General features: G+C 30.6%; 4 protein-coding genes across 7 annotated transcripts; 2 read left to right on the top strand and 2 right to left on the bottom strand.

Annotated features, from left to right (window-relative positions):
* Positions 1 to 66: 66 nt before the first annotated feature.
* On the bottom strand, positions 67 to 1,523 carry LOC105250694 (uncharacterized protein C7orf50 homolog). Its single transcript, XM_020027360.2, has 4 exons — positions 1,463 to 1,523; positions 1,006 to 1,123; positions 595 to 772; positions 67 to 427 (listed from the first exon to the last, which is right to left on the bottom strand). Exons 1-4 carry the CDS (start codon positions 1,506 to 1,508, stop codon positions 149 to 151), a joined length of 621 nt encoding a protein of 206 aa, XP_019882919.2. The 5' UTR covers positions 1,509 to 1,523; the 3' UTR covers positions 67 to 148.
* A 190-nt stretch (positions 1,524 to 1,713) lies between these two features.
* On the top strand, positions 1,714 to 3,820 carry LOC105250674 (phosphatidylinositol N-acetylglucosaminyltransferase subunit Q). 2 transcript variants are annotated; one of them, XM_011256877.3, is made up of 5 exons: positions 1,714 to 2,593; positions 2,753 to 3,033; positions 3,116 to 3,308; positions 3,387 to 3,501; positions 3,613 to 3,820. In XM_011256877.3, the coding sequence occupies exons 1-5, from the start codon at positions 1,808 to 1,810 to the stop codon at positions 3,792 to 3,794; spliced, it is 1,557 nt and encodes a 518-aa protein (XP_011255179.2). In that variant the 5' UTR covers positions 1,714 to 1,807; the 3' UTR covers positions 3,795 to 3,820. The 2 variants fall into 2 exon arrangements, with proteins under 2 accessions (XP_011255179.2, XP_025267929.1); XM_025412144.1 differs by having other exon boundaries at positions 3,101 to 3,308.
* Positions 3,821 to 4,041: 221 nt separating this feature from the next.
* LOC105250676 lies at positions 4,042 to 4,895 on the bottom strand. Its single transcript, XM_011256882.3, has 2 exons — positions 4,769 to 4,895; positions 4,042 to 4,516 (listed from the first exon to the last, which is right to left on the bottom strand). Exons 1-2 carry the CDS (start codon positions 4,831 to 4,833, stop codon positions 4,171 to 4,173), a joined length of 411 nt encoding a protein of 136 aa, XP_011255184.1. The 5' UTR covers positions 4,834 to 4,895; the 3' UTR covers positions 4,042 to 4,170.
* A 310-nt stretch (positions 4,896 to 5,205) lies between these two features.
* Positions 5,206 to 21,458, top strand: LOC105250675 (DAZ-associated protein 2). 3 transcript variants are annotated; one of them, XM_011256880.3, is made up of 5 exons: positions 5,206 to 5,360; positions 17,674 to 17,742; positions 18,536 to 18,639; positions 18,722 to 18,868; positions 19,083 to 21,458. In XM_011256880.3, the coding sequence occupies exons 1-5, from the start codon at positions 5,345 to 5,347 to the stop codon at positions 19,260 to 19,262; spliced, it is 516 nt and encodes a 171-aa protein (XP_011255182.1). In that variant the 5' UTR covers positions 5,206 to 5,344; the 3' UTR covers positions 19,263 to 21,458. The 3 variants fall into 3 exon arrangements, with proteins under 3 accessions (XP_011255182.1, XP_011255183.1, XP_011255180.1); XM_011256878.3 differs by lacking the exon at positions 5,206 to 5,360 and adding an exon at positions 5,400 to 5,813; XM_011256881.3 differs by lacking the exon at positions 17,674 to 17,742.
* Positions 21,459 to 21,752: the final 294 nt, after the last annotated feature.

The following is a 21,752-nucleotide window of genomic DNA, read 5'->3' as shown; positions in this document are numbered from 1 at the left end:
TCTAAATTAACAAAAGAATTTTGCTAATAATAAAAAAGAATCTTTTCCTTACAAAGAGCTGTCCTTATTATATTTTATCCAGATTTGATATAGATTTAAACTGTTTTTTTAACACTCTTTTATTAATAAAATTTTTTTAGACTTAAAACTATATATCAGATGGTAAAACTTGCAAAAGTTGCCTTGCTCGCTTATAAGCAGTTGACTCTATAATATCGTTTTTGATTTCATCATTTTCTTCAGCTTTTTTTATAACATCCATTCCTTTTTGTACTAATACTTTACGTGCTGTGCCTTTGCAAGCTTCAAAGTATTCAAGAACAAGAGGAAAAATTGTATCAGGAATGGAGTTTTCATCCAACAAATTATCCATTAACCAAATCTGCTTAAGCTTCTCGAATTTCCATTCACTTCTAGAATGTTTCCACTGCAAAAATGCAATAAATTTCGAAAAAGTAAATATATCACTAAACTGTTTGAGATTATTTATACAGACAAGAAAAAATAACCACATTTATCTTATATCTACATAAACATATTGCAAAATATATCTTTTAAGAATTAAAAATTTTAACAAACGATTCTACAACTTACCATAGATATATAATTCAAGACCTTCTGCATGGTATTTATTCTACTACTTTCCTTTTTTTGATTAGCTGCTTGGATAGCTCTTTCTCTTTTCAACTGCCTTTTCGATGGCTTTTTTGGAATCTTTGCATTTTCATTAGTATCTTCTTTTTTCAGGGTAATCGTATCAGCAGGAACATTGCTAATAAAAAAAGTTATTTTATAAAATTTGTCAATCATTATCAATTACATATTTTTGTATTGCTATTTCTTATTCTATATGGAAAACTCTAAAAATTTATAATTTAATATATTTGTTACATTAAAATATTTTTTGTAATAAGAAATAATTTTAAAAAATAATTTTTTGATATATATGTATACACAGTGACATAAAATTTTGAAATTGTGATATAAAATTTTGAAACTTTTTACCTAACTTGTTTCAGTTGTTTTATTGAACCACCCTCAATTTCTTGCACTGTGGATTTTCTCTTTCTCTTTTTTATTTGTTTTTTTTGCATAACATTCTCCTGAAATACTTTGTCATCATCTATGAAAAATTATTATATAGTATTATTACATGTTACATATAAATATTATTTTTAAAACAAATGATTAAATAGTACATTTTATTCATGATAAAAATAAAAAATAGTTATTAACACATTTTAAGAAATATTATTATATATTTAAATAGTATTTTATTACTTGCTTATAGATCCAAAACACTCTATTTTAATTTATTATATATAAAACTCACATATTATTAGGATAACCTAAATATTCTTATATTCCTCAAAACATAATACAATAATTTTTTTCAAACATTATTAATATTTTCACAAGCAAAATGAATTTAAATAAATAAGTTAGGTCGCTAAAAACTTACCGTCAATCTCTTCCTTTTTTATATTATATTTTATCTTTGTGTCCATATTTTATAGTAAATTAATATTATAAATTGAGATCAAGTTAGGTAAAGTTAGGTTAGATAAGATATTCACAAACAGCTGACGAGATCAAAGTGTTGTTAAAGAAAAAGAAATAAATTGACTGCATTGAAAATTATTGGTGCTGTATTTCGTTTCTTCCAATTGATAAGAAAGACATATGATTTCTTATTTATTATTAATACTTAATTACTTTTTTATTTAATTAGAAATATTTGTTTGTACAATACAATGTGTTAAGATATTCAGGTAATTATCTGTAGAAGAGAGTACCCGAATATAAAATGATAAACAATTTGTTAATTTTTATCCCACAAGAATTGTGTATCAAACAATCTGGATATATGTTTGGTAAAGTGATACATGATAAACACAGTGATTTGAAAAAATTTTATATTATTAATTTATCTAAGATAGGCTTTTCAGAATTAACTAAATGTATGTTAGACACTATCGGGTATTGCTCTAATATGAACGATGAAATCAAAGAATTTTTAGACTATAAGCATTCAGACTGGATACAAATTACAACAAAGTGTTCTGAGAATAGACAGGATGAATATCATTTGGCAAATATTGTTCTCGATAATAAAAGAATAGATTTATCGACGATACGTGCAACAATTATTTTGTATAATCACAGAGCATTACAGGAAACAGAATTGTTTGAGAGCAGAGCTGTATCAGGCGATCATTTTTATGAACTAATGAAGCTAATACAAAACATGAAAGATGAACTGAAGAGCAAATCTAAATTTGTTTGCATCTGGGAAACTCTGTTGACTTATCCCATATTCTTTCTTTTATATCCTGTTTTATGGCTGTCCACGATAACAAAAAAATTATTGCCAGTTTTAAAGTACTCTTCTCTTGGCTTGCATGTCTATAACTGGTTGGAAAATATTAAGTGGATGCTAATCACAATTTTACACGACAAAAATTTTAAGCTTAAAACCGCAAATTATGCATCGGCAATTGTGGTAGATATAGCACTAGGAATCTTTGTGTTACGATTATTGCAATATTATATTGAAGATCAACCATCACAGTTGCTTCTAGACAATGCAGAGGTAAATTTGAAAAAGTACCTTAAAGATATGTTTAAAGATGTACACCACAATAAAATAATTTATATTATTAAAAATAAAATTGAGTTAAATATTTTGAATTTTACTTCCATTTCTCTCTCTTTATCACACAATTTTAATTAAAATTTTTCTTTAACACAGAAAGTTGTGGAGACTTTAAAGGATCTAATTAATTGGTTGATGGGTGTACCAGCTGGCTTGAAACTTAATCATGCTCTAAATAATAGTATGGGAAAGTTTTTCTTGTATCACATACAGCTCTGGTGGACCTTTCTGACATTTTTAAAGCCATTTCTAGATTTTGCATTCAAAATATTGCTATTATTTGGAAGATTGGGTGTCACATTTCAAATATCTATTATTGCAGACCTTCTAGCTCTCGCTAGTTTTCATACATACTGTATCTATGTTTATGCAGCAAGGTGTATATACTTTTTTAAATATTTAATAAAATTCATGTCAAATATTTTATCTCAAAAAATTAAATAGCCAAGTTTATTACAGGCTTTTCAATATGCAGTTAAAAGGAATTACAGCTCTCTTTAGACTTCTTCTTGGGAAAAAGAAAAATCCTTTACGTGAAAGGGTAGATTCTTGTCAATATCAAACAGATCAATTGTTTGTTGGGACACTGTCATTTACCATTCTTTTATTCTTAATGCCAACAACATGGATATATTATACTGTATTTACACTAGTAAGATGTTTGTTTTATTCTTAACTTTTTTAGCATACTCTTTCAAAGCAATTACAATATTATTTATACTCTTTATAGCTCAGGCTAATATCGATCGGGTTTGGTGGTTTTTTGACTAGATTGAAATTTTATCTACAAATTATGCCTGTTTATACTTTCTGGAAGTGGTTGTTGCAATCTTATAGTACCTGTAGTAAGTACCATAGTGGTAATAATAACATATGTTGCATCATGGGAAGAGAATAATAATTCTTTGCCATCTGTCACACGATTAGAATATTATTAACCATAATTCCTCCCATAGGCACTGTTGATATCAGATTGCATTCTCACTGCACAGAGGGATTTACAATATTATCAATGACTATGGTTGTTGCACCTTGGAGATGTACATGGAGGAAATGTATCGCAGATACAATTATTCGCCATCCATCCATTGAATGGTGCACAATATTAAATAATATTATATGGGGTCAGTTGTTATAGAATTATGTTATATGAAAAATAAATTAATTTTCAATTTGTATATATATATATATATATATATATATATATATAATTAAAAATTAATTAACATTTTTTATATGTACATTATAAACACATACATATGCATATACATGTAATGTATATATAAAAAATATATTTTTAACATGTTTTTTTCTAATATTTTGTACAGAAAATATATATAATATTGAAATTATTAAATAATAAAATAATTAGCATTTACTGTATCTATTATAACATCTATTATATCTGTTATAGAAAAAAAGATATTAAATTATGAAGAACAAATAATTATTTTATTACATAACAAGGACAATAATATTACATAAAATAAGCTAAGGTGATATACTTAAAACTATCATGATTTAGCTTCTTTTTGTGTTGATTTTTCGACTTTTTTTAGTGTATCTTCCAAATTAGTGTAGAGTATCGAATCGATGTCATTTTCCTCTCTTAAGATACAGAAATATATTAGAAAAGCAGCCAAGCTGAACACTATGCTATATATTTGATACCATGGTTCTTCATATTCAGATGGTTGACGATATTCGTTTATTCTCATAGAGGCAGCTTTTGAAGAAGAGAATTTAATAGGTTCATCATTAACATCGTCATTATCAGTTTCTGTCGCTCCATGTTGATTTTTAGTAGATACAGTACTTTGTTTATTTCTAATATTAAATATTACTTGTGATAAATTGTTTCTGTAATAAAAATGAACATGATTATCAGACAGTTATATTATAAATTATTTAATATAGAGTTCAACTTATCTTGGAATTATATAGTTTGGTTGGAAATATATATTTCAATATTTATTTTTAATAAAAAAATAATATTAATAAGAATTTGTGAAATTTTTAAGACACTATAACCTTATCTTAGTAAATATATATATATATACACGAAATATAGGATATAGTAAAACTAAAATACTTTTTTTCACTTTTAATTACCTTTTAAATAATATATTTTTATCTCGCGATAAGAGAGAAAAACCATTTCTAATATTGCCTAACATTTTTGCATCATTACAATATCACACACATAGGCAAACGGAATACATAAATAGATAAATAAGATTTATTTCGCGAGAAATGTCCAACACTGCTTTCGAGATTACGTTCTAAAATTTATTCCTCGGAATAAAGTAACTCTGGCTGGACCAATCAGGACAAAGCAATTTCTGTTTCTCTTATCCCGATTGGTCAGCCGTACGCTACTTCTGTTCCAAGGAGTAAATTTTCGAACGTAACCCAAAAATGCCTTAAGTATACACGTTATTGTGGATAAGCCCTTAGGTCGCGCATGTGTCACGACGTTGACGCTGCGATTGGTCAGTGGGAGGCGCATGCGCGAGAACGTCCAACGCTAACGCACTGCCACAGGCACGCTCAATAAACGGCGCTAGTGTTTGTCAAGTGTCATAGCCGTTCCCATCGGCCCGACAGTGTTGCAAGACTTAAATCGGTGATTTAATTAGGAATAACGTACCTCTTTTTTTTAGTAAAATTGTGAAACTTTAAGCAATAATGACCGACAAAAAAGGTAACTATATGTCATAATCATGCGTTATTGTTCATTGCGTGTGTAATGTGTATTGAGGCAGTGTGAGGGAAATATACAGACACACATACGCATATCATCGCGCGTTCACGTACACGTATACACGCGTATGCGCGCACACACCACATACATACACACACACACACGCACACGACATAATACGAATACAAGTACTCGTCGAGATAAGCCGTATACCTCGCCACTTGTTATTCGATGGGACGCCGACGTCGACGCGACTCCTGGTGCAAACGGCCCACAGCGCGACCGTGGTGTCGCTTGACCCTAGTGCGTTGAAGCCCAGGCGCCGGCATGGATCGCTCGAGTGCCTAGCCCGAGTTGACAGAACAAATCAATACCGTACATCGCGCTGGGCATACAAAATGGCCTCCGGAGACTTGTTCATTCTCTTTCTTCCAAGAGAGAAAGAGAGAGAGAGTGAGAGAGAGAGAAAGAATATTTTTTTGTAGTTATACAAGGATCTTTTCTGCTTTCTTTCCAAAATCTTATCTCTAACCAGATTTCTCCATCAGAAATTATCTCTAACTAGAATCCTCAAATTCCTCCTATTCTCGAGATTTCGTCATCTTCGCGAATCCTTCATTTTCTTTTGTATTCGCGAAACTTGGAAATTTACATTCATAAGCTTAAATTTCCAACTTTTTTTTCTATTGTTCTTGCTGTGTATCTAAATTTTTAGATTGCCAATTGTTGGACACTTTGAAATTTTTGAAATGCGAATTCCTTGTAATCTTTAATTTTTTTAAATAATTGAACTATTTTTTAAATTCCTAATTGAATTATTAACTTGACTTTCTTTACTAATTTACTTTTTATTTTTGAATTCGCAGATTCCCAGCTCTTTGAATTATAAGTTTTTATTTTTAGATATTTAAAACTTTTATCTAAAAATATTTCAAGCAAAAAGTTATTCTCCAGGGATATGTAAAGTATTGATTTTAGTTTGCCCTTGAGGTAAAATTTGAAAAATCAATCTATTTTAAATGCAAGAAATCTGTCAAATTTTATTAACATACAAAATTTTTATCAAGCAATTTGATAATCAAATTTTTCTATGTAATAATAATAAGAAAAAATACAATAAGATAAAATTGGATTATTAAGATGCTTCATATATATATATTTATATATATATATATATATTATTTATATATATATATATATATATATATATATATATATATATTATTTATATATATATATATATATATTATTTTATATATATATATATATATTATTTTATATATATATATATATATATATATATATAACTTTATATATTGTATATTAATAAAATTGACAGGTTTTTTCTACTCAAAAAGATTTGATTTTTCAACCATTTATTCCCAAATAAAATAGTCAAATAATTTCAGCAACTTCCTTCAATTGTCACTCTCTGTACATATATATCTACTCTATGCATATATATTTACATAAATACATGTGTAAAGTGTGTCGGAAATGGTGCTATATACAAATGAAATGGAGATGATTTTTCATGTAAATGCAAATGAAAAATGTAGGATAAAACTTTTTCACACAAGGTTTTATTGTCGATAAAATCGGCTTTGACTTTCAAATAGAGATATACATGTGTTGACTAATAATCAGAATCAGCTGAATGAATCTCGCAATTATTTCTGTTCTGATTTGTAAACGATGTCATGATGTAAATAATGTTACATTCTGTCTCCTATCATTTCTACTATTTTTTACTTGAGGAAATAAGGAACACATTAAGAAAACTATCAATGATTAAAATTATATAAAATTACAATTACAAGATAGTAATATATAAATTCGAAGAAGTGAAAATTCTAAACATATGGTTACCTATTATAGTTCACATTTCTTTAATTCGTCGAGCAACATTTTGTGTAAAAAGAAGGGCGATATTTTTATCAATTTCTAATTTAACGAAATAAATGCACCATTGAATTTATTGCATTTTTTTAATTTGTACCAAGTTATATTCTTTATAAACAAAATCAGAAATAGATATATATGTAACAAGATTCATTGAATTTCGAATTTATCAGAATTTCAAAATCGAAAACAGTTTTGTATGAAAAAATTTCATTTTACATTTTTAACTCGCGTTTGCATTTGAAATAATTTTCATTTTGCTTGTATCACGATACACATTGTATACATATATATTCGGTAATAAAAATATGTGATTTAATAATACACAGACACACACACATATACGCATACATGCGTACGAGTAGACACACGTATATGCTTGTATCTATGTATGCAGATGTGTGTATATCAAATGTATAATACTATTATATGTATGCATATATATACATGTACAGAATGTCCTCTTATCATAATCATCCTAAATATCTTCGTTATTAAAATGATATAAACATTTGTCTAAAAAAATAATTTGTTCTTCCAGAAGGTACATGATTAGTGAGAAGTCTTTTTTAAGATTACAGTTTTCTACGATTTCAAGATGATTAAAAAACTATTTTAAATAATTTATCGATTCGATATTATAATTGATGATCCTTAAAGGATTATTAAATATGAGAAATATTTGTTTTAATCAATTTTAATATATTATGGGAAAGGTAATGTTTAAGAGTACTTATGATATTTTATATAAAAAAGCTGAGAGTCGGAAATCGTAGTACAAGTAAAATATAAATATAATTTTTTAAGAGTAAATCTAAAGGTGTATATATAAAATAAATTTTTTTATACAAGGATTTTGTTTCGAAAAAATTGTTAAATATGAAAGTGCACGTGGCTTTTGTAATGAATGATGTAACAAAATTAAAAGTAGTTTTGATATTTTATACTCTATTATATACCATACTGTAAGCACACATACATATATATCTTTTTCTTCTTAGTAATTTAAAGTATTTTAAATCATTTTACTAAATGGAAAATATAATACTTTTATCTTTATATCAACAGCTGATAAATCGAGATGAATTAGGCAATATATAACATAAGATTATTATAAATCATACTCAAAATAAAACAAATATGTTATTAATTTTCCAATTTTTAACATTATTTTTTCAAAAACACAAAACTGTATGAATTTAAAGAGAAATTTTTTTTCTCATTTTTACATAAGAAATCACTTCTATTTTAGTTGTGCTACGGTCTCCGATTAATCTTGTGTGCGTGTGTATGTGCGTATGTTATATAATCATGAAATCATACATTGTCAAGTGTTAAATTGTATACTTTTTTTTCGCAAATAACACATCTATGAAAACACATCGTGAAACTATGATAAACTCGGTGATTCTCAAACATTTTACGAATACAAACTCATTCTCATTTTTTTTAGTTTTCATTAGAGTGATATTTGTGATACATTATTGAGCTCCGGAGGTCATCTCTTGGTATTACTCGGTGGTATTTTTGCAGATTCAGCGGCTGGTTGCAAAAGTAAGAATGTACAAACAACAAAAAGAGAGAAAGAGAAAGAGAGAGAGAGAGAGAAAGTGTGTATGATTAAAAGACTCGTAGGATTTAAGACTCAAAGTTTCCTAAATAGTTTGGTTCGATAATAAAATCGAACAGACACTGAATCCGTAGCGATCGAGTCCACTTGTAAGCATTATCGTTCATCTGCTCAAGCCATTCCAGGATCCTTATCTCGGATCCTCCTGTTTTGTTCCTCCTGCATGACGGAACGGGGTCTCTGAAACAGCTCCCTGGAATAGTTTTGGCAGAAATCACTTTCACATAAGTAAAAAGTACACGGTAACTTCGACGGTGCGACATTTCATTATCAGGTCTGGTCTGTCTGTCTGTCCCTAAGCAGGTGCTGCGCTCCTATAGAGCACAGTAGATACATATTAAGGATACATAAAGCTTAATCTAAGTAAGCGGAGAGCTGAGATGGCCCTCCTTATCATAATAATATTATTAGTAATATGTGAAGACACGGCGGCGGGCGTGCAGACTGCTGCTGCGAGTCTGCTACCATTTATATGTGTATGGCGGTGTAGCGGTTGAGCGCGGAAGGATAGCGCCTACAGTTTGGCTGTCAATATGTTTGCAGCGGACCATTACAAAGACGATTTGATCCCAGTCAGTAGGTGGAGCTCCGGAGATCGGCGCAGCCTAAGCCACGTATCTAACCTCACCTTACTCTATATATTACCTTAACTCACTACGTGTTTATATACCAACATATATTACGTACACACACACAACACACACGCATACATATATGTGTATATATAATATATATATGTATGTATATATTTTTATATATATACGCATATGTATGTATATATTACCTGTTATATATACGTTGAGGCTGATGCAGAGGAATCGATTGCTTCTGTCAACGCATCCTTTTGCAATAAGGATGGCAGTCGAGATAAGATGTCGCGAAAAATTTTCGAAAACACGATATCTCGTGTCTCGAGCGATATCATTTTTTATTATATATAATTATATTAATAATATATTTTTTTATTATATAAGTTTTTATTATATTACAATTTAAGTTATATAATATAATTTTATAGGGTAAATGCTATAGCATTTTATCCTTTGGATTTTTTAACAATAATTTGAAAGTACAATATAATAATTTTTTTATTTTCAAATGCAGATGATACTATAAAGATAGAAATTTATACATTGTGTAACAGACACATGCATATGCAATTAATACTAGTTAGATGTAACATTGCAGGAGCTATTGTTCTACAATTAATATAATGCAATTCCTGAATCCATTGTTCCAGAATTATTGTAAAACGTATTATAATCTTAGAATTGCAGATTCATATATTGTAATTTTAAAAACAAGCATTCACGAATGAAATTATCCGAGTTAAAGTTTTTTCTTGTAGAAAAATTTAATATTTTTTAAATTATAACAAATCACAATTTCTAATATTACATATATCTATAGAAAAAAAACTAATGTGTTAATTATATTATATGATATATAAATTTTTCTATACGATTCGTTAGATTATTTAAAATTGAATAATTAAACCTTAAAAAGGGAGAATATAAATAATTTTGAAGTAAATTTGATTCACTTGAAATTTTATTATATGTAGAAACTTTCTTTATATAACGGACATTAATTTATTTTATATTTAAATTTTCTTTATCGACAAATTTTTGTTTTGTGAAAGAATTTTTAGCTTATCAATAAATAATTCCTCCAAAGATATTTTTCTGAAAGAAGCGATCGCTAATTTTCTGCTAGCCTCAACGTGCATAAAGGTATAGAATGCACCAGGCGTCTCTCGATTCAAAATAGAAAACGCCCCACGTTTAAATTGCGAATAAAATGTGACTTTCAGCGCAGCTACATGTGACATTTTAAAACCTGTCGCTTAAGAGACATACGAAAATTTCTCACTTTCAAGTTCTTCAGACTTTAACGATCAAAATGCAACATGATCGTAATCGAGTCTTGTTCTTTGAGAAAAAAAAAAGTACATAAAGTGAAAGTCGTGTACGTTTGATTTGTATTAAATACACTAAATATTTCTCGGGAAAGAGTGCGCGCATGGAATTTAAATCTCTTTTCACTTTTGCTGCCATGGACATCACGTGAAGCTTTCGCGCCGTTCGAATGGGCGCGTTTGACAATCAGAGGCGCAGGTCGTTACATGTATCCAAATCAATGCAGCTCCAAGATATTGATATGGATACATCGATATTTCGTATTAGAACTTGGTGATATTGGCTGACTACTTTAACTGTCCTTTTATATACTTTTACATTATTTTTTATTATTCTACGCTCGACATGTCTGCGCTCGTGTCTGCAGTCGCAGTTCTTTCCCATACAGTTATTTTTTTCTAATATCCATGATAATTCAATTATCATGAGATAATTTGGGAAGAGAATGTTTTAGGGATCTTTATTATTGCAATTTATTATATTGAGTTTCTCAAAGTTAATTAAAGCAGATTCTTGTTCTAAAAGTCTCTCAAAAGTTTTGCATAATAGATTTATAAATATATTTGTTATATAATTGTTATTAATTATTTTAATTTTAATTTTTTTATTAATTGATTGTTCGACATTGATATAATTTATTGATGAAATTAGATTATTCGAATTAAATTCTAATGTTCTGGCACGTGCTCGCGCGCATACATGACGGGCCTCGCGAATGTACACGAATGCTGTATTAAGCTCAGCGTCACTTTTGACGATATTTATACTTTATTTGGAACTTGCTAGCTCACTTTTAACAAATAGTGCACATTGCTTGTAACCGCGCCACAAATTTCCCGTAAAATCTAGCATGATAAAATTAGAAAGAAATGAACGAGATAAACGGGAGATTTTTGAAAGATATTTGTTTAAAAAGATTTTTTGGAAATAAAAAAAGTGCGAAAAATTGATCGATTGCAAGGGAAATTTGTGGCCACGTGGCTGTACGTCATAGACACGTGGTATAGTTATCTAGATATATAGATATCTCGACTTCCTCCTTCGATGATTGTAAACCTTACATCGATTCTTCTCGATAGCTTGAGAGTAGTTTGATTTGTAGCGAAGAGAGAATCAGTGAATCATGAAACGTAATCTCACACCTACCGTTCTGCTGCAACTCGTAGTTGTCGCGTGGCTGACTTGGAGGACAAAGAGAGAGAGAGAAAGAGAAAGAGAGAGATATAAGACAGCCGTGCGGAGGGAAAATACAAAGTGAAATTGCGTTCACCTTTAGCATCCCAGTAGATCTCCATGCAAGTACGAGCTTTGATCTTTCCACCAGTGATTATCTCGGCTCGCATGCTCCGAACGTTTTTTCCTTGGCGACGAGGAGTGCGCGATCGCCCACTGTTGTGAGAAAGAAAGAAAAAAAATATCGAAGGGGGCGGTCGTGTCCCCCGCTATATATCATTGTTTTTATAATCGTGCATGTTTTTTTCTTTTGATATGCTGTTTTAATCAATTTAATCTCACGATTTCGCTTTCAACATTGTTACTTCATCCACGTTCGATCCCTCCTTGGAATTATATCCAACTTCGCAAAGGCAGGATCGAGCGGTCTAATGTTATCATTTTGAAATCGTCGTATTGTTGTGTGATCATCGTAGTTTCATCAATCTCGCTGTCGCTCCGGAAAACTCGCCCTTGAACGGTAAATTTTTTTTGCACCTGTCGCGAAAAAAAATACGTTATATATCGTATTATTATATTTTTGGATTATGCTGTATAAAGAGTATATATATCGATTTTCGCTCAATTGATCAACTTGGGCGAGATTTCCCAGCGACACGATGACTGCATGTGCATGATTGATAGGATTTGTACACTTGTTAATAGTGAGTTTAAGCAAAGTAGCTAGTAAATACGCTAGTCGGTACTGAATAAGAGTGTCCTCATAACGATCTAGAGATCATCGGGAGCGAGAAATTCAAAGATACATCTTAAATATATAAAGATATGTATACTTTTTTTGCATCTCTATAGTTTTAAAGATACGTATATTCTCTCTTTCGACATTTTTGATGAAGATTTTTGAAGAGAAGCGACACATTCTTTTCACACACTTTCCTCTTTTTTTTTTTTTTATATATTGCCAAACATTTTTAGTTCATTTTATAAATTGATATTGAAATTCACAAATACATAGTTTCTTAGCAATTTTCCGATGATCCAGTTTGTCTCGAGAACACATCTTGTCCACGGAAGCATTTCGATGAATCATCCGCGTCCGACAGAAAAAGAAATAGACAAACTCTCGATATCGTTTATCGATTATTTTAACGTGAGTTGTTGAAAGTAGAGAGGTAGCAAGTAAAAAAAATGTAAAAAATAGCGTCGAACTGCTCATTGGGACAAATCGAGGAAGTGAAAGAGAAAAAGAGTGTACATGAGAGAGAGAAAAAAAGAGCGATAGACACTTTTACCATTAAGCCGTACTAGCATTAATATTACAATCGGTTGTGACTGATTCGATTATTGTTTGCACCGTGACACATAGACATTTAACTTATTACTTCCCAGAGGCTGCACGAACACGCGGGTAAACCAACGGTTTGAATGTGTGGTTAACAATATCCAAGATAATTATTGTTACCGAACTAATTATCATCCAATATGCAAGAGATAGACATTTAAAAATAATAAAACGACGTTATATAAAACGTCGTCACGTTTTCCAACTTTAATTGTCGGTACTTGATCCTTTGAAAACAAGTTCTAAGAATTACTGGGAATTGTCACATCTATATAAATAAGTTTTGATTAATCTTATCATTCTTCGATTTAATTTTCTGAATCTTTGAATTTCTGTCTCTTTCAAAATATTTAAATTAACTTTAAATTAACTTTTCCGATTCCTCGTATTCTTAGATCGCTAGAGAATTCTTTTCATTCAGCGAATACTTGTCTTCATATCTGGATATGAAAGTAAAATATTTGCATTATCGATCACGCACTCTCTCTCAGTAAAAACAGTCGTATTGAAAGCTACACCGAATCGTTGTTCGTCTCCGCTCGTTCGTTCAGCTTCTGGTCATATCATGAACAATTTGGTGTGGGCTGACATTTATGTTAGAAAATATATCCATTTCCCTCGACACCAGCGCGATCGCGCACACAACGCCTAGAGGACCATCCTTTTTCAAGAAATTTGCTCTTCTAAAAATATTTTCGAAAACGATTATAATTTTTCAAATATTTAATTAAAGTGACTTACAAAATTACATTTCTCGATAAATTAAATGGACAATTTTCAAGAACAGCTCCAATATAATTAGAGGAGCGAAATTTTACTGTCTCGTCTCTTTTTATTTTCCCTTCGAGTAAAATAGAAATTTTCACTTATTCTCCGATTTGTTTTCGCGGATAAATTTTGGATAAATCTATTCTTTTCAAGTTGTCGAGCCTCGATATGTCACTTGCAATGATATATATTTGAAAAGAATGATTGAAATATTGGAAAGGATTATTGGCGCCTCTTGATGGCGGCGGCACGTAGCGCATGGTGCGATTTAGATAATTAAAAGGATTAGAGGAAAAAAAATAGGCGGCCGAGCGTCTCGCGGCGTCGCGATGCGGCCGGTCGCTGACGTTAACTACTTACTACTACACACGATTCCGAGGAACTTTTAATCATGTTTAACCTTTATCTCTGGATATTTGCAGAAATTTGTGGTTTGCTGAGTCTTGTCACGACTTTTTGAATGTGTGGAGTCTGATATGTGTATATAGTCTTATATGCTATATATGCATATATGTATAAATATATTTTATATATACATATATATATACATTTATTTTATATATATATATATATGTACATAACTATTGTACCACTATACTCATTGTATAAATTACACATTCACTGCCCCGAAAAAGAGAAAGAGAGAGATGTAAAGCCTCTTCTTCTCAGTTTGATTTGTGGAATCGCGGCTCGTCATCGCTGACGATGACGAGGGTGACGATGATGATGAGGATAATAATGATGGTATAATAATATTGATGATGATGAGGATGTTAATAATGATTATGATTATAATAACATTGATTATGATTATGATATGACGATGATTATGATGATAATGATAATGATGTTGAGATGGACTGCCGTTCTCACATCGCGAGTCCTTTGATTATTTGGGCTTGTTTTAACATCACTTTTTGGAGCAACCGTTATCCTTTTTACCTCCTAGCTTTATTTTAGCTCTGTTTTTGTCGTTTTTTGTTTTTTAAATACGATCGAGCCTCGGGATTTGCTGGCATTTAAATTAATACTTAATCCGTTATATCCAAAATCATTCTATTCTTCATACATTGCTAAAGACTCGTAAATAATATATAAGACATCAAAGTATAATTTTATATTTATAAAGAGTACATGATGGAATGTAACGGGTTAATGATGAATAATTGAGAAAACGAAATAAACGGACGTTATTGTTAAGATTTTGGATAATTGCAGTAATCGCCTTGAATCTATTTCAGATATATGTAATCGCGAATGAGGATGCTTAAAGAACAACGTTCAAAAATGTTTCAATAAGAATTTCAATCCCGATCATTCAAGAATGCAAATTTGCAACTTTCAAGCTTTCCTTATTCTTAAAACATGCATTTTCTCAAGTTTTTACAAATCATTAAGATTAAAGTTTTCAACTTTTCAAATAATAAAATTTTTAGTAAAATAAAATCCAAATTAAACTTTTAAAATTTTTAGCAAAATAAAATCTAAATTAAATTTTTAAATATTCAAGCATTCCAAGTTTTATACAAACCAGTGTCGAATACTGCAAATTGTAAAATGTTCCAATTCGGAAACATCCAAACATCGATCTTTGTAAGGATTTAAAGGACGCTTGCAATAATACAAGATATTAACAATCTTGAAATTTCATATATTTGAATAAGTATTTATTGACGTATTAATTGAAATGAATCCCTCAGGCTCGATCTGTTAGACGAATGTATTTGGCTTCTACTTTGATTGCGTAACGCTATTTGCTTTGAGATCGGTTTCGTATCAAATCTTAGTTCTAGAAGTAAAGGTTGCTCAGTGACGAATCATTGTTCGAGAATAACCATCGGCAAAATTGCAGAAATTGAGCTTTGAATAACAGAATTTAAAAAAAACTCACACAGAAAGAAACATTTAAATATTTGATGAAAAATTTTGGCAATTTCTAATTTTTAATCCAATATAAAATCTATTAATATATCAAATTATTCTCAAGCATGATTCGTTTTAACTCCTTGAGCGTGGATCCATTTATGTGGATGATTAGCAATCTCGATGGATCCTCGAGAGGGTATGGTCTAAGGTGATCAATTTCTCGAGAAGAAAAAGAACACTTGAAAAATCTAATGCAAAGATTTTCGATTGTTCAGTTCAAATTGAAATTTTTCTAATCATATCTCAATTGATAAAGATCTTTGCTTTTTCGTCGTCTTCTTTGATTTTTTGTGTATCAATAATTATGTTTTTCTTTAAAAAAAAAAACCTTATATGATATTAATATATTAATTATATTAATTATAAAAATATCAAAATGTTCATTTTATTTGTATTTTAAAAAGAAATTTATATTTTTCAGGGAAGTAAAATATTAGTGTCATCAATTTCGAGAAAGATAAGCGATGAGATCGAGATCTAACCGACTAAAATCTCTCAAAATAAGGAGTTGATCACCTTGTAAATGTTTTTATAAAAAAAAGGTCCGCCTGCGTCCCGGCAATTCATGCTGGGCGGAATAAAAAGCTCAAGGAAGGCCCCGGGAGCGACAGGCGGGCATGATATCTTCGGTTATTTCTTTTCACCATTATTTAGTGACTAACATTGTTTGAGCTTTAAATAGTACCTTGATCAAAACGGTGTATGTCATGTGTAAGATATACTTGGGTGTGGGAGTACTATTCTGGAGATCGGTAACGCGTTGGACAACATCTCTCTCTGTTATGGTGAAAATATATTTTTTTGAAGTATCTTTAAAAGTACGATTTTATAAAATTAAAATTATCTCAACGCCATTATTTGGGAAATATTTCGAATTAAAAACAATTTTGAAGCAGTTATTCTGAAACGATTTCAATTGAAGCAATTTCAATTGAAAGCAATTTCGAAATTATATGATTTCGAAGCTAAAACGATTCTAAGAAACAATTTTGAAACAATTTTCTCTTCAAGATATTTTCTATTATTTATCTCATTATTTATAAATAAGATTGCTTGTTTAATTAAATATTTTATCTTGAGATATACACAATACTTACATTAGCAATAGCATTAGATTTGACATTATTAAACTAATTTTTAAACATGTTTTTTACATTGATAAATAGCAATTTGATATCATTTCATTATTATCTTGATAAAGAAGAACGCAAATAATCGAGAGCCTCTCTATTGAAAGTTCGAGCTTCGCTAAGAAATTTGCAAATCATAATAAAATTAAATTGAAGATTCGTTTCGCGACTGCTTCGAATCATTTTGAAACATCAATTTCTTTATTGTTGAAAAATTAATAGCAAAAAATAACTGTCCATATCATTCCAAAATTATAACGGAGAAGAAGATCCAATCGCGTCCCGATCTCGACGACGCGCTCTACGCGTACTCGACGCGGGTAAGAGTTGCACAATCTGTCGAGATGATGCACAGATTGCGTTCCTTGATACCGCGTCGTGGACGTGGACGGTGCGCCGGCACTCGTCCTTTCTGGCAGTGTGGTACCACGTACCATGTTGGCTTAGATTGAACACACACACACATGTCGTTCACGACCTGCGAATTCAGTGAAGCTGCATTTCGCATTGCCTTGTGTTGCAGCGTATCCGGTGGCCCCGCATCCACCGACCGGCTTTGTCCCTGCGCCAACGCAACCCCCAACTTACGGTGGTAAGGCTGTGTGATTTTCTGTTATTTTATCCTTGTCCAAGCTAGCAGAGCCACTGTGACATAATAAAAAAAAGACATATTTCAGGACTAGAAGTTTATTTATATTTATATTTATAAATTTGTTAAATTTTTGAATTCTGAACTCATTATTTATTATTATTATTGTTTATTATATTATTATATTATTATATTATTATATAGAAATTTTATGTTAGTTTCTTGGAGCTGGAATTGAATTGACGTTTACTCATTTTTCAAAAAGAATATTTAATTTCTGCAAAATTTTGGAATCTATAAAGTTTTAAAACCATATAATTAAAATTTTTTTAGCTCCATTTCTGCCTCTTATATCAAAAAATTCACTTATATCAAAACCACTGTAATTCTCAAGACTTTTCGGATTAATTAATGAAATTAAAAGAGAATTTTTATGAGAATCTTTTTTTGTAGTTATATTCAAGAAAAAAAATATTAAGTTTAATATCTCTATTTTTTTAAATACACATCTATTGAAAACTTTACAATAAAAAATATGTCAGAATTTATTATATTAATATAATTAAGCAGGCCAAATATGTATCTCGCTCTATAGGACGCATATGATAAACTTTATTATTAATTTGTATTAAAATAAGAAGGACAAAGATATTCTATGTCATTATTTCTTTCGAATCGCATTGAACCGTCAAAGCTACTTTTAGATTGTACCGAGTATTGATTGTATTGAGAGTTCAATGAGGATAATGTTTTACACTAACTATATTGAATGATTCTAATAACATATATCCAATAGTTGCAGGCGCCGCACCCTATGGAGTATTTCCCAATCAACCTCAATTATATGCGACGCAAGGTCCGCCGCCACCGACATACGATCAGACCCTTACGCATCCTATGGTGAGAGTTATCATCCAGTTTTATTTCTATAAAAGACATAAAAAGGAAGTCTGAACTTGAAATCCATCAATAATGCTTTTAGATGTATCAACCAATGTATGGACAGGGATATCCTTTGCAATATTATCCACCAGGGTACCCATTGCAATATTATCCGCCGTTGGCTGCGACTACAGCATATTATCCTGCTATGCAGCCCGCTCCTGTAAGGCCCACTATCATGGTACCTGTAAGTATAGATATATATATATATATATAGATATATATACGTAATGTTTTTTTTTCTACGATTCCTCTATTATACGTTAACTATTTTCAAAAATGTATATTATAATTACACTTTGCACCATATATATAGAAATGCTTATTTTCTAGTTATTCACTTTTAAATAATTAGTAAATTTTGTCACAGTTGCTTAACACAAATAATATTCACTTTATAGAACGGTTTCGATGGTACCCGGTTCGATGGCATCTCGCAGCCGGTGTTGCCGCCACCACCACCTGGAGTGGCCGCCAATGCTGCACAATTGGCCGCGATGGCTGGTCATAGCGTAGCCCTATCGCAAAAGAAGGGTTCGTTCCTAGGAGGAGGAACGGAGGGCGGTTATACCTTTTGGTAAATCGTCAAACCACCTCTTGTGTAACATACATACATGTAGAGACACATGTATATTACTCATACAATTACATTAACTGTTGGAAGCGCTGTGTTGTCGAGGCGACGAGATTATGTAGGCAACTTCTGGTAGAGCTCCGCTTTTAGGCCATTGCATGTGAAAGAGTTTTAGTCTTAGTAATTATAAGACTGTAAGCGAACCAACAGTCACTCTACTACCTTGTGATGGAATGCTTGACTGTGATTGTGGTCGATTACGGTCTTATGGTTATGACTAAAATTTTTTACATGCAATAGCTTTCTCTCACTGCTATTGGAGACAACACATACACACAATACACACATATATACACTACATTATATATATCGATATTTATTAATATTGATAAAACGTGTGAGCGGACTGATCACACATACGACACATTTGCGCGGGTGTCACACGCGCAATGCACACGCATACACATACACACACACACACATAAATACACAGCAGCAACATACACATTTAAACATAAGCAGCAACCGTGAGAGTTCTCACACGATTCATCTACGGCGATATTTGCGATCGATAGAAGCAATCCAATGATCTCAAGGACACCGTCGCCGTCTTGGTGATCAATTTGCGTATTTCATGTACTATTGAGCCGAAGAGAATCGTCTTGGCCGAGAAAGATTCGGACACAATGACACTCGTCGAATACCCTATAAAGATAGTTTTTTGAAAGCTCACCGTTCCGTGAAAATCGGGATGAAAGCACTACACGAGTTTTGAAGGATCCAAAGATCCGAAAGTTTCGAGCCCAAGATTATCCGTAATTATCGAGAAAAACGTCCGTTAACGGACCATAGATCCGAACTAATGGAAATTCAGAATTTCCGCAATTAAAATTTTTTAGAATTCAGAAAGTGCAAAATATATAATTTGCTAATGATCAAATTTAAAGAATTGAAGAACATTTAGACCTATGGAATTCCAAGAGGAATTTGGAGTTTTAAAAGCTTTAGAATTTCAATGTGTATCACACACAAGAAATTTATTCTTTTTAGCTGAACTGGAACGGAATAAAATGAAATAGATATATTTAGAAATTAGAAAAAAAGAAAAAAAGTATAACAAGTTCTGCTAAAAAGATCTATGTACTTGGAGATTCGAATTTTCATAATGTAAGGTTTTAGAACATTAACGACATAATCTACAGTTGAATTGTTTAAGGAAATAATAATTGAAATACTAATTGAAAATAAAAATTGAAATTTATGATTATTGATTTTCTCAAGATTCAAAATACTCAGAATCTAGCATCGGTTAGTAGCTTTCATTCAAAGATTCAAATATCGAGAAATGATTTATCGATTAAATTTGCTTATATTTAGTTATTAGTTGAAATTTGCTTATATTTAGTTATTAATTGAAAAGATAAAATATTAAGAATCTATGGTCATAAATTTCTGAGAATCTTTAGTAACCTGTGAAAGGATCCATGGTATCGGAGGATCCGAAAGCTCGAAGCAGTCGTTGTGTCTTTCTTACGAAAAAGATATTGCGAGAATGTTATTTTACGAACTAACTAGTTAGACCAGGAAAAGATGGACTAATGCCATTGATGAGAAGCGATCGATGTCGCTGCGCTCATCAAAGCAGAAGGAAAGAATCAAGAATAGAGTGCATGAGCCCAATGTCGACTATTGTAGGAATTCACGTGACATATTGCGTTGATATTTATATTTAAATTATTGTTATTTAAACAATTTATTTGCAGACCCTCCTTAGAGACAGAATCATCAGTGCAACATGTTTCAACAATTAATTTTGTATCTGGAGAGACTGTGAGTGAAAAAGAATGGAGAGGGAGAGAAAAAAAAAAGAAAGAGAAGAAGAAAGAGAGAAAGAAAGAGAGAAAGAAAGAGAGAAAGGGACAAAGAAAGAATGAGTTTTGTTATCACGAAAAAGTGTGCAATAAGCGTAAATCTATTGTAATAATAAAAAAAAAAACAATATTAATTGAAACTGTGCACTTGTTATTAGGTTGAATAAATGAGTGAGAGAAATAAAAAGAAAACAGAATACATGCGAGTGAGTGAATGAGTAAAAGTGAGAGTGAGTGAGACAATAGTGAATGAAAGAAAACAATGAAAATGTATCACTGCGCAATGATCAATTGTACCAGTTAATAAATGCTATGATCATGAAATTCGTTAATTGAAATTTGTTCTTTTTTATATACATATATGAGCGATTATAATCTTTTATTATTCTTTTATTCTTGCAATGTATACTAGATATGTAAAGCTTTATAATTTTATTGAGTATTTCTCTTTAATTTATATTGTTGAATTAACCTTCAACATGAATACAAGATTTTTTGTTAATATATCGTTTTCTTCTATAATAATTTTATCTTAAAATTGCAATACAACGATAATAGAGAAAATAATTTCAATAAATTTTCATTTTAAATTTGTATTTAGAAAATGGCAAATTTATAATATTAAA

This window comes from Camponotus floridanus, unplaced genomic scaffold, assembly GCF_003227725.1.
Source record: "Camponotus floridanus strain SB8 unplaced genomic scaffold, Cflo_v7.5 scaffold107, whole genome shotgun sequence".
NCBI classification, from domain to species: domain Eukaryota; kingdom Metazoa; phylum Arthropoda; class Insecta; order Hymenoptera; family Formicidae; genus Camponotus; species Camponotus floridanus.
Note: the sequence above shows the minus strand (reverse complement) of the source record. Positions and strands in the feature narration are given on the sequence as shown.